At 35.7% G+C, this 15,228-nt stretch overlaps 1 protein-coding gene across 5 annotated transcripts; it reads right to left on the bottom strand.

The window, feature by feature from the left end:
• Positions 1-3,376: 3,376 nt before the first annotated feature.
• LOC117620156 (telomerase reverse transcriptase) lies at positions 3,377-12,323 on the bottom strand. 5 transcript variants are annotated; one of them, XM_034350283.1, is made up of 13 exons: positions 11,949-12,323; positions 11,780-11,857; positions 11,589-11,654; positions 11,320-11,488; positions 10,252-10,655; positions 9,942-10,053; positions 9,245-9,386; positions 7,925-8,063; positions 6,528-7,757; positions 5,503-6,071; positions 4,940-5,212; positions 4,408-4,694; positions 3,377-3,814 (listed from the first exon to the last, which is right to left on the bottom strand). In XM_034350283.1, exons 1-12 carry the CDS (start codon positions 12,249-12,251, stop codon positions 4,421-4,423), a joined length of 3,759 nt encoding a protein of 1,252 aa, XP_034206174.1. In that variant the 5' UTR covers positions 12,252-12,323; the 3' UTR covers positions 3,377-3,814; positions 4,408-4,420. The 5 variants fall into 5 exon arrangements, with proteins under 5 accessions (XP_034206174.1, XP_034206175.1, XP_034206176.1 ...); XM_034350284.1 differs by having other exon boundaries at positions 3,377-3,825; positions 7,925-8,021; XM_034350285.1 differs by having other exon boundaries at positions 3,377-3,825; positions 11,320-11,428.
• Positions 12,324-15,228: the final 2,905 nt, after the last annotated feature.

Raw genomic sequence — 15,228 nt, 5'->3', positions numbered from 1 at the left:
ATTGGACATAGGAATGACCAATTTGTTTTGGCTTCTCAAGTCAAACAAATATTTTTTGTTGACGACCCGATGCATCGTGGTTGGTCGGTAGTGTTATCAATGCCTAATAGAGAATATAATGATGTTATTGGTGATGAAGTCTTAGGTGATGTGATAATTGAGTGTGAGCCATTTACTAGAGGGATGCCAAATGTTGACACATTTGATGAACTGGTGGGTGAGTTAGGTGGTCAAAATATTCGAGGTGGGTGTGAAGATATATGGATTGAATGATGCTTATGTAATTGGCAGTGTATGACATTAATTTTGTAATATATTGTAATGTGATTTCTTCACTTTCATTATACAGGTTTTGGCCACAAAACAATCAGTGCAAAAAATACTGGTTCCAGATTACATCATTATATTCTGCATAAAAAACGACGTCTGTTCAAATAAAACACGACGTTGTTGTGAACCAGTTATTCAGCATATTTACCGACGTCTTAAAGCAACGTAACAATGAAGAACCACGACGCTATTGTGAAGCAATTATTCAGGATATCACGTCGGGGAAGGATTAAGAACCGCCATGTAATTCTAAATAACACGACTCCAATCCCATAATACCGACGTCTAAAAAACGAGATAAATAATCTGAACGTTAAAAAATACGACGTCATCATACATTTTCCACGTCGCAAGTTCTTTTATAAACGAAGAGGAACGAAATGAATTCCGACGGTAATTCATTATAACCGCCGTCTAATATCAATTAAACGACGTTATTTGTAATACGGCTCTCATCATAATCAACGCCGTCTATATGTTCTGTAATACGGCTCTCATTTATTTGGAACCGACGTTGTTTAGAAGTTCAACGTCGTCTACATTAATAAGTGCGGCGTGAGTAATGAATACATATAAATACAACGTCGACTATATAAATGCCACCGACGTTGTTTCGCATTTCAACGTCAACTATATAAATACATACGTCGTAAATAATGACACTGACAACTATTTCCACGTCATCTTTTTTAGAAAAATCGAAGTGGAAAATTTATTTCACGACGGTTGTTTGTAAATAAGAGACGTAGTAGATTTCAATAACGTCGTCTTCTCATGTATTTAAAGACGTCATATTTTTTCTTGTCGTGAAAATTATATTTAACGGCGTAGTGTTTTAGTTGTCGTCGTTGTATGTCTATCTTGCGGCCTTGTTCTTTTAATATGTGTCATATTTTTCCTTTTTAACGACGGTGATTTGTTTGAGTTGGTCGTCTATTCTCATCCTCGACTATTTTTTAAAACTTTAGCAGACTAAACACGTCTGTTTTTATTTGTTTTCGACGTTGTTTTATTTAACAACGTCTAATATTTATCGTCGTTGTTTGTTTCTGAAAATAGGACGTATAAATTTTGTAATACGACTCTCATATTTTGTAACCGACGTTGTTTCGTTGTTCAACGTCTACTCTATAAATACATACGTCGTAAATAATGACACTGACAACTATTTCCACGTCATCTTTTATAGAAAAATCGAAGTGGAAAATTTATTTTACGACGGCTGTTTTTATATAGGCGACGTAGTAGGAATCAATAACGTCGTCTTCTAATGTATTTAAAGACGTCATATTTTTTATTGTCGTGAAAATGATATTTAACGGCGTCTTATTTTAATTTTCGTCGTTGTATGTCTATCTTGCGGCCTTGTTCTGTTAATATGTGTCATATTTTTCCTTTTTAACGACGGTTTTTTTAGAGAGTTGGTCGTCTATTCTCATCCTCGACTGCTTTTTTAGATCTTTTTGCAGTACAAAGACGTCGTTTTGTATTTGTTGATGACGTTGTATATTTTAACAACGACGGTGATTTAGCGTCGTGGTTTATGAGGGAAAAGATGACGGTGGATTCCACGACCATTGAAAAATCGAATACACGACGGTGATTTACCGTCGTCTTTTTGCTTTTTTGTAGTAGTGGATGCAAAACTGATACACTATTTTTAACTCATTAAGATACATAATTTTCACCTACAAACACTATTTTCAACATATTCACTGTAAGATCCCACATCGACCAACGGAGAGGGGGGCGATGTGCCTTATATGGCACACCCGCATCCATCTAGCAAGAGGCCTTTTGGGAGCTCACTGGCTTCGGAGTTGTAAGAACTCCGAAGTTAAGCGAGTGGGAGGCTGGAGCAATCCCAGGATGGGTGACCACCCTGGGAAGTTGCTTCGTGAGCTCCTAGAAACAAAACCGTGCTGGCTGGTGATAATGTAGCCAGGCCCAAAGCGGACAATATCTTACTACAGCGGAGCCGGTCCGGGGTGTGACATTCACATACAGAACTGACACCTACTAACACTATTTTCAACACATTAAGATACATAATTGATACCTACTACAAGATGCGTTCATCCTTGTGCATCCCAAATCATCTCATATTCACAGTCAAGATTCAATTTTCTCTTCCGCGATCTACTTCTAATGGTACTTATTATTTGTTTTCCAAACCCCATTAAATCCCTAAAATGATGTCATACACTCACACCACTAGATGGGCAAAGTAGGATTACAATGACCAACACATGAAGGTTGCTGGAATTTTAAGAAAAGACAACAAGCAAGCACAATGCAAAAAAAAAATAGGAACAACCAACAGATGTGAATCTACACTTCAACAAATTACCACAAAAAATTGTGATAAAAAAACAACCCAACTTTTGGAAAAATTAAAGAATATTTAAACCATAGAAAAACTTTAAAAATTAGTTATTATGCTTCAACAAATTACTAGAAACTAGAAAACACTACACAAAAAAGCAACTAAAGCCAATTTATATTTTTGCAAACACAACTACTACAGAGACAAACTACTCTTACCCAGAAAATCAAAGCCTAAAATCCTACATCAGAGACAAACTACTTTTACCCAAAAAATCAATGCCCTAAAATCCTAAACATTATTTAAACATTAAGTGATTTAAACATTAAGTGAATGCAATATAACATGCAAACTTTAATATGAATGAAAGAGAGGTAATTTTATATTTATAGGTGATAGTTGTACAAAAATTGGGAAGGAGTGGTATTTTTAGTTAAAATTATGAAATAGGTGTCATTTTAAGCTATTTCCCAAAAAAATTTGAATTACCCTACCCTGACGTCACAGCCCTCGGGCTGAAGCCTAGGCGAAACTTGCCCTTGGGCCTGCCCAGGTTGGTGGTATCCAGCTCTTGCCCGGGCCTCTTCTCTCGGGCTGGAGGATGTTTGGGCTCAGTCGGGGGGCCTTTTGCCCGGGTTTGAAGCAGCGCTGGAGCTGCTCTAAATAACCACCCTTGATTAAAATGTAAGAGTAAATGCATAATGATTTAGGCCCAGTACGTGGTTTAGTCTGTTTGCTTGGTATACAAATCGGACAAGCTGAAGCTGAAATTGTTTACAATTGAGGTACGTGCTGTTGCACATGCAAAACAAAACACAAGAATTTGGACAATCTTCGTACTGCACAAAAGTCTTTCCCAAATGCTCGCTTTAGTAGGGAAAAAAATAGCATAGAAAAGATGATAAAAAAAACATAAACGACTTGGCAAATCGACATTTGAATGCTGAATTTGCAAATTCACTAAACTGAACTATACCACATTGCCGAATGTGAATTGTACCACATTGGTGACCACATCCTCCCATCATATGTGAGAGACAAACAACTCTGACCACTAAAAATTGAATGTGGTCATGTAGCATCAGTCTTGTAGAGTTCACCGTCAGATACATCGTGCTTTCTCCACTTTCGCGGCCTCCTTGTTCAAGCAACACTACACTGTAATCGAACTAGGGAGATAGAGAAGAAAGAAATGAAAATTTACAATTGAGAAAAAGGAATACAAAATGAAAGCTGCACTTTAAATGTTTAAAGCTAAGCAAGATTGAAAGAGTTAAGGAAAAAATTAAACCTCACGTTAAAAAATAACAGAAATCTTGTTAATAGAATTAAAGAAAAGACAAACCCCAGTTTGTAAAACAAGACATAGAATGTATGTAAATCACTTTAACAAATTTTACCTGCACAGGTGACTAGCATGATTATGCTAACTATACATATCTGTTGTAGAGGATCTATAGAATGTTTGAATCCAATAAGCATTTGAACTTTCAAAAAAAGAAAAGAAAAAGAAAAAGAATGGTATGACATAGCATCACAGAATAATATATGTATATTTTGTATCTACCAAAATAATTCATGATAGTATAGTTTTAATACCAGAGACAACTTGTAGAGGATATAACAAACACTAGCAAACCCAATACCTTTTAAAAAACTACAAGACAATTGAACATTAATGTAGTTGATAAGACCATGACGATGGTGATCGAACGAAATTAGGATGGTTTACTCATGCAATATGTACATACCTCTAAGAATCTTCTAATACTTGATCTTCCACATTAGAGAGGAATGTGATCTATCAACAGCATAACTTAGTTGAGAAGACACAGACCCCGTTATTTTATGACTCAACAACTTAGATGTCAATAAGGAGAGCAACTCCTTATGCCGTGATTGCTTTCTCTTCAGTACTTGGATATAAGCAAATAAACCAAGCCACTCAACTTCTCCCTTTTCCAATTGAAGTATTGGTTGGAAGTCAGAACCATTATACACAGAACGCATCCTTCTCTTTATGAGCACATACATGTACCTAAAATCAACGCAACAAAAAGATCATAACTCCTCCAAAAAGAGGATGTAAGAAATCTTGTTATACTCAACAATTTGGATAACTGATTGAATGAGATACCTCGTAAGGAAAACCAGTTGTAGCTAGCTTTAAGTATATCAAGATCTTAGTCAATTATTAAAGCTCAACTAACTTCCATGTGGAAAGACTGCTTATTATTGTTGAAAGACTTAGAAAAGATAAAAGACAAAGTACCAGAAGCATACCTCAAAGATCTCTTGATCATGTTAGCATAGGATCTATTGCAAAGTTTCCATATGTTTGATATGTCGCGAACATAACAATGGAACTTCATTGCACATAACAAGAACGCTTGGTAGATATTTAATCTCACAACAGATGCTGAATTAATGTTGGAATCAAAGAATATTGGATGACATTTAGGTCTCATATAGTCACACAATTTTTCCTTCAAATGACGACTAGGTTGGCCTTGCCAGCTGACAGTAAGAGTTGAACTTAAATGGTTGCTCAAATACCTGATAAACAGATGAAACAAGATACTCAAAAAACTTAGACCAGGAATGATATTGTTTTGACACACTTGATCATAGTGTTACCGTTACAAAAGGCCACAAACATTATAAACATGCAACAGATAATTATCATCCAGGAAAAATGGGTAATTTAAAACAGATATTGCTTTGGTAGACTGTAGACATGATAAATTTGTAACCTCTTCGGCAGTGCATGCATAAAACAATAAATATAATTGTTATTAGTCCTAATAAATTATGAAATATAAAATTAATCATATAAGGGAATTAACTTTGTGTAGTCTGCCTGAACTTCGAGAGTGCAAGAATTGATAAGCAAACCACAATATCGAAGGAATGATATGCCGTCTTCACCAAGGTATACTCTGTTTGATGGCAGCCCAGGCATCGGTCGAATATTAAAGTTTACGCCAAACTTTTTCTCATTCATGAAGCAGTTGTAATCCCGAAATCCTCTTTGCAACCTGGAGTAGAAGCTAGAAGCCTGCTTCTTTGAAGTTGAAATGAAAAGAAAGTCATCAATAAACCTTACTAGAAAATGACTAGAGGACGAACCAATTTTATCCTCACTACCACTCTGTGCAGCAGAAGTGTCTTCAAAATTATGTCCTCTTGATAAATCTACTCTTGCAGGTTCCCAAGTTTTTTCAAGAAATGGAAAGATCACATTCCTGTCCAGATGTCCATAGTATAATGAGCAAAGCAAAGAAGACAAAACACTTCCTTGAGGAATGCCTACACCTTGCAAATAAAACTTCTTATCCAACTGCAGAACATTGCGTTTCACATGTTGATTTAGATTAAAAAATAGCTCCTGCTTCTTCACAGACCTACTACACTCCTAAGCATTGAAAAAACAAAACTATCAGCTAAAGCTAAAAAGAAAAAGAAAGGAATCAGAATCCATCAAGATGCTGAACAAATTTTAAGCAACTACACAAATCTCCATCCCCTTCCCCATGATCAACCTAAACGAGACCATCACAGTAGCAGATATAAAGTCACGAAAAATCAAATTTTCCAGTAGTAAATTTGACAAATTAGTACCATCTCAATCCTATGTTCGATTATAGTGTTTTGAATACTATTTTTTCTTCAGTTACAATTACTACTTCATTGATATCAAGCAGTTTATTTTTCTGGGATGGCTTGGGGATAGTAAGTTCATGAATATACAAAGTACACAAACTACATAAATTAACAGAAAAAAAACAGAATAAATAGTGACATATTCAAAAGATATAAAATTAGTTTACAAAACAATGCCAGACACTTTTTCCAGAATACCCAAAATTACCTGATTAACAAGGACACTGTGCAATGATCGGTGTACGACAGAAGATTTAAATCTCGAGCTGGTATTTTGATCCACTAATATAGGCTTCTCATGAACCCACAAAGATTTCTTTGTGCAAAGAACTTCATAAGCATGTTTGAGAAAGTATTCATCTGTTCTTAGGACATCTTTCATTACACAAAGCAGCTTATCCTGGTCAACAGAATCAAAGGCTTTTGACACATCAGAAACAACAATAAATACATCAGGCATCATTGCCGATCCATTCTTCAAACCAATTACAAAAGGGCACAACTTTCTGTAGACATCATTGTAATCAAACACTGATGAACCTAACTTCTCTGGCTCCTTGAATCGTATAGATTTTAAAACAGCATGTGTATCACGAAGAACACGATTCACTGACTTAAAATGTTCAAATCTGACCCTTCTCTGATGCATTTTTGTTCTTCCTAGTCTTCCACCGGACCGATCTCCCAAATAGAACTCTTGCCTTGGCATTCTTGATGATGCTTTTAAATTTGCTAGCAACCTCACTCCATATTCTTTTGGACAAATCCGGAGCTTTGAAAAACCAAACAATCTTTTTCTTATAATCCTTCTAGTTGTTGCAGTATCCAAGTAATGATAGTTCTGAGCTTTCATGCAAGTAACGGTCTTATTCTTCACTTTCTCCCACACTGACTTTTGATAGTAATATAAATCTTGCTTCCCATTCTCACTCTCAGTGACATAGAAGTTGGCTTGCAACAAAGGAACAATTATAGATGAAAAGAACCAATAAATCCAGCTTTCTAAGACTTTTTGTTTTACAAGATGTGCGGCATCATTCAATTTAGTGGATCCTTTATTAATTTCTGAACTTTTTCCATCTACGCCTTTTGGTGCCTGATTATTCATGCAGCAGAAATACTGTTTATCTGATAAAAATGGGAACCTAGATGTTTTCAATTTATGCATACATTGCTTTAAAGAAAAATTTTCAAATCTTCTAAGACAAATGAACTTGGAAATATTTCTCCTCAACATTCTCCAGTTAGAAGGAGTTCCTAGCAAATCTGGTGGAATAATACTCCTACAAACAGCCCATACAAAGGACACCACCTGACTTTTCAAGCAGTAAGACTTAATTGCCTCAGAATGAGAATCAATGGCTGCTGGAGAACCATTGCAAGAATCAGTAGTACAACACTGAGATTTCTTCAGTACACTGTTACCCCGCCTTTCTCCCTGATGAGAGTCAAAATCATGTTACCTTCTTATAAGAATGGGAAAAGTATCGCAAAACATAAAACAAGAAATATAAAATGTCGAAACTAAAAGCACTTAGTAAGCCAACTTCATGCCTCGTACACTACCATCATACATCTCACAAACTATCAAAATAGAATGCTGACCTCAAAGATGCAACCAGAATTTTTAATAGCATTCGGATTTGGAGATGTAATAAAACAATGCTTCTCCAATAATCTCAAATGATGGCAATGCCGAGCTCTGCGTATGAGAATTTTAAGCGACTTAACAAGTGAGTGATGCCTGGAAAACATAAGCAGGCAATTAACGTTCATGGACAGGAAGACCACACACACACAAAAGAAATTTGATAGGAAAGACATTATAAATGGCTTAAAAACAAAGATTACAAGCCTAAGATGACCATAATGATCTAAACAAGTTCTCCCACACACAGAGAACAGAAATCCAAAAACTCATAATACAAAACTACTTAAAAACAAAGGTTGTAGGCCTAAAATCAGCAATCCAAATAGTCATTTCCTCATAGTCAGCATAATATATCAGGTTTTTGTGCTCCAAGTTGCAAACCTAAAAACAACTGCAACCAATAATCATCATCACATATTTATCCAAAATCTGGTCTCATCAATTTGATAGAAGCCAATGAAGGCACATCAAATATTATTTCATTGACCGATGACTATCATTTTATTGAGACAGCTAAACAGTAAAAACAAGAAACAGGTTTTCTCAAATAACTCTCCTACTGAAAGGCATACCTTATCATGTTAAAATAACAAGAAAATATGAATACTGCACCTCAGAATGAATGCACATTCCAGGGGCATGGAATGAAAGACTTCCATTCCAGTGTTTAAAAATTCTGCGAAACAAAAGCCAAGGAATACCTTTTATTCCCATTCCCATGTTTCGTTTGTGCAGAAATAGGAATTAAAATTTGTTCAGATTTCCAATAATACCCTTATTAAAAAGGAAGAAATGCCAATCATTTTTAAAGCCAAAAGTTGTATTTTTAGTTTATAATGGGGGCAATTCAGTCACAAGAAAATGAAATAGATCCATTTCCAAAGCAAGGGAAAAGCAAACCCAAGGAGGTCAAAGGGTTTCACGTTCCCTGTTTCATGGGAAGTTGATAAGTTGATAACCACGCAGCAGATATGACATTTCTATGAATATGCTTGCTAAACATGGGAAGGGAATCTCATACCCATTCCCAAGTCACTAATCTGTGAACCAAACAGGTCCTTAGCCATTAGACTCGTACTGGCTAGTAACTAAAAGCTACCATCTACGCATTCCTTATAAAACAACTAAAACAGATAGTCCGGTACCACTGAAATTGAAGCCAAAACCATAAGGCACCACCAAAATTAAAAATACAAACCATTATTCCTGAACAGCATAAAATTAAAGATTATGTTGTAACTCCAAACTGTTATCAAGAATAATGAGCAGCTTACAGGCATGCAGAACCCATGAGACAAGGACCACTTCCATGAGGACATATCTTGGACAGAGCACTTTCTATGTCCGACATGCCAAAAATACACTTAACAAGAGACTCTGCACCGACAGAATTGGGCTTTACAGAATTCAGCACATCTGAAGATCATTAAGGACAATGCATTCAATATCGTTTGAAAAAGATAATAATAATACACAAAAAAGGCAGCAGGAACGCATAAGTGTACTGCCAAAAGAAACCTAAGATTCTGGGGGAATATATTATAATAGGAAAAGAAAAGAACAAGATGGCAGCATACATAATCATCATTTTCCAGGGAATTATGCATGAAAAGTAAATTGTTGAGATAAATATATGCTGAGATGGTAGGTATATTTAAAATGGACAACAATGCATAAATAAACAAAATAAAATGCAAAGAATATATACATAAAGATTTTGATCACTTGGTCACTATCGACCTTGAAAATCCAAGGTTACCAATCATTAGGTCAAAATCCAATAGTTTCTTCAAATCCTAAAAATTTATAGAATTAATGCCAACCATTGGAATTTAATCCAACATATGGTCACCATGGATTCTTATGGCCAATGGTAATCAAGAGACTGGAACTGTGCATCTTTCTAGTAAGTATGTATGTATGTACATGTACAGATATATACCACACTCCAAAACTAGTACAAAAGGATACGTCTTTTGGGGAAAACTGATAATGAGCGTTCCAAGTTAAAGAACATGGATTTTCTGTCTATTTCAGCCCCTTTGGCAACCTTTTGTGCAACTTGGAACCCCAAACAAGAGCACTGCCATATAAAAACACTTGAGTAAAGTACACAAGGACGGCAAATAAACAGAAAAGAAACTTACTAAAGTCTGTAAGCCTCCAACATTTCAGACCTTTTTTTCCAATCAAACGGTATTGAGGAGCCCCTCCAGAGAGGCGGGATTCAGACATTTTACACAAATTTTGAGTAAGAAAATTGGAGGATTTGTCAAAGCACCTTTGTATCATGAAGACCTGAGCTCGGTTTCAAGCAACAAGAAAGCCTGCCAGGTAAGCTCTCTTTGTCAGCAAGAACTGTTGTGAAAGGACCCTTAACGCTGGTTTCTTGAGAAGTTAATTGTCTGCGCTTCCTGCAGCGCTGCCATCTAAATGGTCTTTTACGCTTCTTAAGCCTTTCTGAACTCTGTTGAAGTTCATGATTTAAATTACCCTCATCGCCATCGCTAACAGTGCTGGTTGTTTCCATAGCTGCTTCAGTATGGCCATGCTTATTCCTATCAAATCCACTATCACTGCAGGTAACAGAACTGAATGTTTCATCAGTGCTGAAAGAACTACCGAGCTGCTGTCTCTTCAACATTGACTGTATGTTATCATCTCTTTCCCTCTTTTTCCGGGGTCCTGAGATAAAGTTGCAGTTCAATCATCCTTTAAGGGGTAATTCTAGATATGAGCAAGTAAAACAACATAAGAAGAACAAAAAGCTTAAAAATCATAAACCAGAGACCTGGAGAGATCATAAGAAAAGAAGTGGCTCCATGAAAACACATTATAAATCAACATGGATGTAGAAACACACTGAGTAAGAGCAGACCAAGAAAGATCAGGCATTGTAAATTCCCTAAATCCTGCAACTATGCTGAGGGCAAAACTAAGAACCATGATCAATTAGTAACATGTTAAAGGATTAGCATGTTATTTACTATTCTAGCCATATTTCGCATCTCTGAAGAACAGATATTTATCCTATATTCTCTATTCCTTGTGATTCTAGAATTGTATAATCTATTGACTTCCTGCGCTAACTGTTTAATATGTCTAGTACCCAATATATCACTTGAAAAATGGAACAATCCAATCCTGCATTGATCAAGAGAGAAAAGGAATTGCCACATATACATGCTCAAAACACAATGAAATGCTAAAAAATTTGATCTTTTATCCCCTAAACACAAAGCGCGACTGCACGTATATGAATCATGATTTTCTCAAGATAATAGAAGATATGTATACGTCTTCTGATTACTTCAAAACACAGTACATTACATTATAAACTCATGATTACCACATGGATTTTGCAATGACTGTTGATGTAGTGCCTGCGGTGCAGGCTTCAACTTCTTCGGACATAAGTTACTGATAGGAAGACCTGTGACCTGCTCATGTTTCTTACGCTGAATTGGCAAAAATATAGACGCATTCCTTAGTAAATAAACCATAATACCATCCCCAACCTGCCATACAAAATTTTCACCATAATTGAATTTCAAAATCCAAACGTAAAACTAAATTGCATCATTAAGCACAAGTAATCAATGTGTAACACTAACATACCCTTTCTAATAGAAGACACCAAGCCGAAGAATTTAGAAGCTCCACAATGGGGCTTGACTGATTACACTGCCAAATACAAACAATAAAAAAAAAACAAACAAACAAACAAACAAACAAACATTATATTCTGTATGTCTATAATGAAATTCCATAAATTCAAAATATACATAAAGAAAAGAAAACGTATGTACCTTATCATAACCAGTACATATCACATTGGAAGACAGAGGTTGCTCAAGCATCATCACTTCAATCACCGCTCTCACAATCTGAACACAGTAAACGCAATTTTTACACAAATACACAAACAAAAACAACACAAGGAACCAAATGTGTATTCATGTGTATGAATACGAGTACCTCAATTTGGGACCAATGAGAGTCGGGGGAAAAGTGAGCAAGCGTAGGGGCGCGTTCCCAGACGACGTAGCAGTGGTTGAGGAGGTTGCAGTAATCGGAAGGGTCGTTGGGTCGGAGAATGAACGACATGCCGTTGGGCCCGCTGCAGCTGAGGCAACGGCTGCCCTTGCAAAAACGACAGTCGTCGGGGACTGACGACGAGGAATGAGGAGGGAGTAAGGAGGTGATGGCGTCGGCCAATGTGAGCGGCCGGTTATGGAATAACCGGCGGAGGACCTCCGGAACGCAGCGTTTCTTCCGCATTTTCTCGGAAAGTGGGCAGGAAAATTGGAGGCCTGAAAAGTGAACTTTTTTCTTGGTTGGCACAATGGACAGTGGACTGGACTCTGAAGAGAAAATCTTACGAATTTTAGAGGGGTAATAGGAGTGCGCCATTTCAGTTCAATTGTTTTTTTTTTTTTTTTTTTTGTTGGGCAGTTCCATTAAAAAAGCGCGGATTAGGTTCGGTCAAACCACTAAATTTTTGTTGAGCAACAATTTTATTTCGTTTGTATTACAAGCGTAGTTCCCTTCTTTTCTTGGCGTTTTATCACAAATGATCCCTGACGTATGCGAAATTATCATGTTTCTCTGTAATCATTTTTTGTGACACTAACAGTAAGGTTACCCTCAACACATCAAAATGATCCCTATTGTTAGCTTGTGTCAAATATTTTGTTGAAGTGCTAACGTGGCACACGTGGGAAGCCCACACATCCAATGATATAGAGCCACGTGGCTTTAAATATAATATAATATATTTTAAAATTAAAAATATTTTAGTATACTTAAAGCCACATAGCTCCATATCATTAAATATGTGGGCTCATTACATATGTCATGTCAGCAATTTAACAGAATATTTGACATAAGCTAATGGCAGAGACCATTTTGATATGTGGAGGGTAACTTTAAGCACTATTAGTGTCACAAAAAAAGCATTTAAGTACGAAATGTGATAATTTTGCAAACCTCATTGATCATTTGTGATTAAAAAAAAAAGCCTTTCTTTCTTTTTGGATTCGGGGTAGGCAAAAAATTGTACAAACAAAAGCCATTCAAACCAAACTAGTATGAGCAGTTTGGTTTAGTCATTACATTTAAAAGGTGTAATCTTGAATCAACTTAAGCCAAATCGCATTTAATTTGATTCAGATCACCTTATTTGGAATCAAGTGACTCGATTTGGTGTTGTACGTTATTTAGCAAACCAAAATAGGGAATCGAAAAAATTGGTTTTCACATAAGAAAATCAATTGCAACTTGTCTTACCAGATAACAAGATTTAACCTTCTTGTTGTCTTTTTTTTAATTTTATAATTTATTTATGTGTCTCGATCTGAGTGGTCGTCTCAATGTTATCTTGATTTGTGAAATACCTAAGAACCCTAATCCATCTCATTCCATACCCGCAACCTCCAACCCTCTCTGTCTTTCATCTCTCTCTGGTTGGTAGAAGCTATGACGACTCAATTTTCAAGCTAGATGCTTCATTAAAAACATAGTTGGGTGTGGTGGTCGGTTCTAACCTACAACACTGTCAAATTGAATAACGCTTACCCCCTTAACTTTGTCAAATTTTATAGTGTTGTCCTTATTAAGTACATTTTTACAATTCCAGAGACCAAATTGTGATGAAAAAAAAAAAATCTAGAACGAAAGTTGAACAACCTCTGAAAAATAAGGGCAATTGTATAATGAACTCTTTTGTAAGTAGTGTTATTGGTCAGGGAGGGTAAGGTTCAGTTTAGAACCTAAATCATTAACCATACCGGCTATGTCATATAATGATTTTATCAATTGTAACCAACAAAACGTTATCAAAATAGTTCAATTCGATTTACTCGAGATTCTCATGTTGCCCTCGTGTGACATGTGTAGTAAAAATAAAGTATTTTATATTAAATTATAATACTCGGTCTGATTTTGTTTATTGATAATTTAGGTATTATTCTACCCCAAACCAAAAAGTAATTAAAAGTTCATAATTCAAATGATTAAATATAATTTTACTATGCAACTAAAGTCCTAGATTCGAATCTCGTCTCCTCGATATCATTTATATTAAAAGGAAACATATGTTGATTTAGTATTGTCGGAAGTAAAAATGGTAAACTCCCTAACACTTTATGGGGAATTTTGAGAATATTATCCAAATATGAATATGTATGAAATGCATTGTTGATGGTTCCTTGAAAGGCATTTGCTTTTTGTTACCAACAAAAGGCATTTACTTTCGCGGCCCATAAAACGACAATTGTCTCCCAATAGTTTGCATTTCTAGCCTTTGAACCACAAAAGGACACATGGATGGATACTTTGGTGCCTCAGATTGCAGCCTTTTTTATATTATGCTTAATTGCTTGCGTCCAGATTCACAAAACCGACTTCAAAAGCAAATTGCTCTCCAATTAATTAGGTGCGTGTGTTATGCTTTCAAATTTGCACGAAGTGTTTCTTTTTATTTATTTATTTTTTCTTCCTATTTTGTCGAAAATTAAATTCATTGAAAAATAAGGAAAAAATTACAGAGGGGCTGGATTGGAAGTGGGCTGGTACAAGCCAACATCCTCAACCCACACTCATATTGGGGGCATAACCTAACCTAGCACTTACAAGCAAGAGCTTCTCTCCATGTTTCTTTTTTTTCTTTTTTTCTTTTGTTAGTTGAGAGACAGATTGTAGAATGTTTCTTAGTCAATAAATACATAAATAAAGCTAATCAATTTCTTAGAATAATCAAACTAAAAATATAAATAAACTTTAGTCACAAAGAAAACCCTTTATAAGAGTCCAAAAATACCCCAGATTGAGGAGAGACGAGAAAGAATAAGAGTTTCTGAGTTGTGGACTTAGCTTAAAATGACGCTTAATGTTAATGATATGAGTTTGGTAGTTTTTTGTGCTCCTCTTGTCAACTTTTGTATTGCTTTTTTTGAGCTTGTTGCTTTTGCTATTTGACATATTAGCTATGTTGTTGAAAATTTATTTATTGAAATTTGTTAGTTTGTTAGTATCCGAAGCTCGATGGTGAGGATTACGTAATGATAAAAGATTTTATGATATTAAAATTGTATAAAGTAAAAATATGGATTCTCATGTCAGATGTATCAAAATTATTGGTAAATAGAAAGAGAAAAAGGGCAAAAGGAAAAGAAAAAAAACTAGATTACGCAAAGAGTTATTTTTCTCGACTTGCTACAAACGCGGGCCAAGGAATAATTAAGCGGCTGCACAGAGA

The sequence above is a fragment of the Prunus dulcis genome, chromosome 2 (genome assembly GCF_902201215.1).
Source record: "Prunus dulcis chromosome 2, ALMONDv2, whole genome shotgun sequence".
Lineage (NCBI taxonomy): Eukaryota > Viridiplantae > Streptophyta > Magnoliopsida > Rosales > Rosaceae > Prunus > Prunus dulcis.
This window is presented reverse-complemented; position numbering and strand designations above follow the sequence as displayed.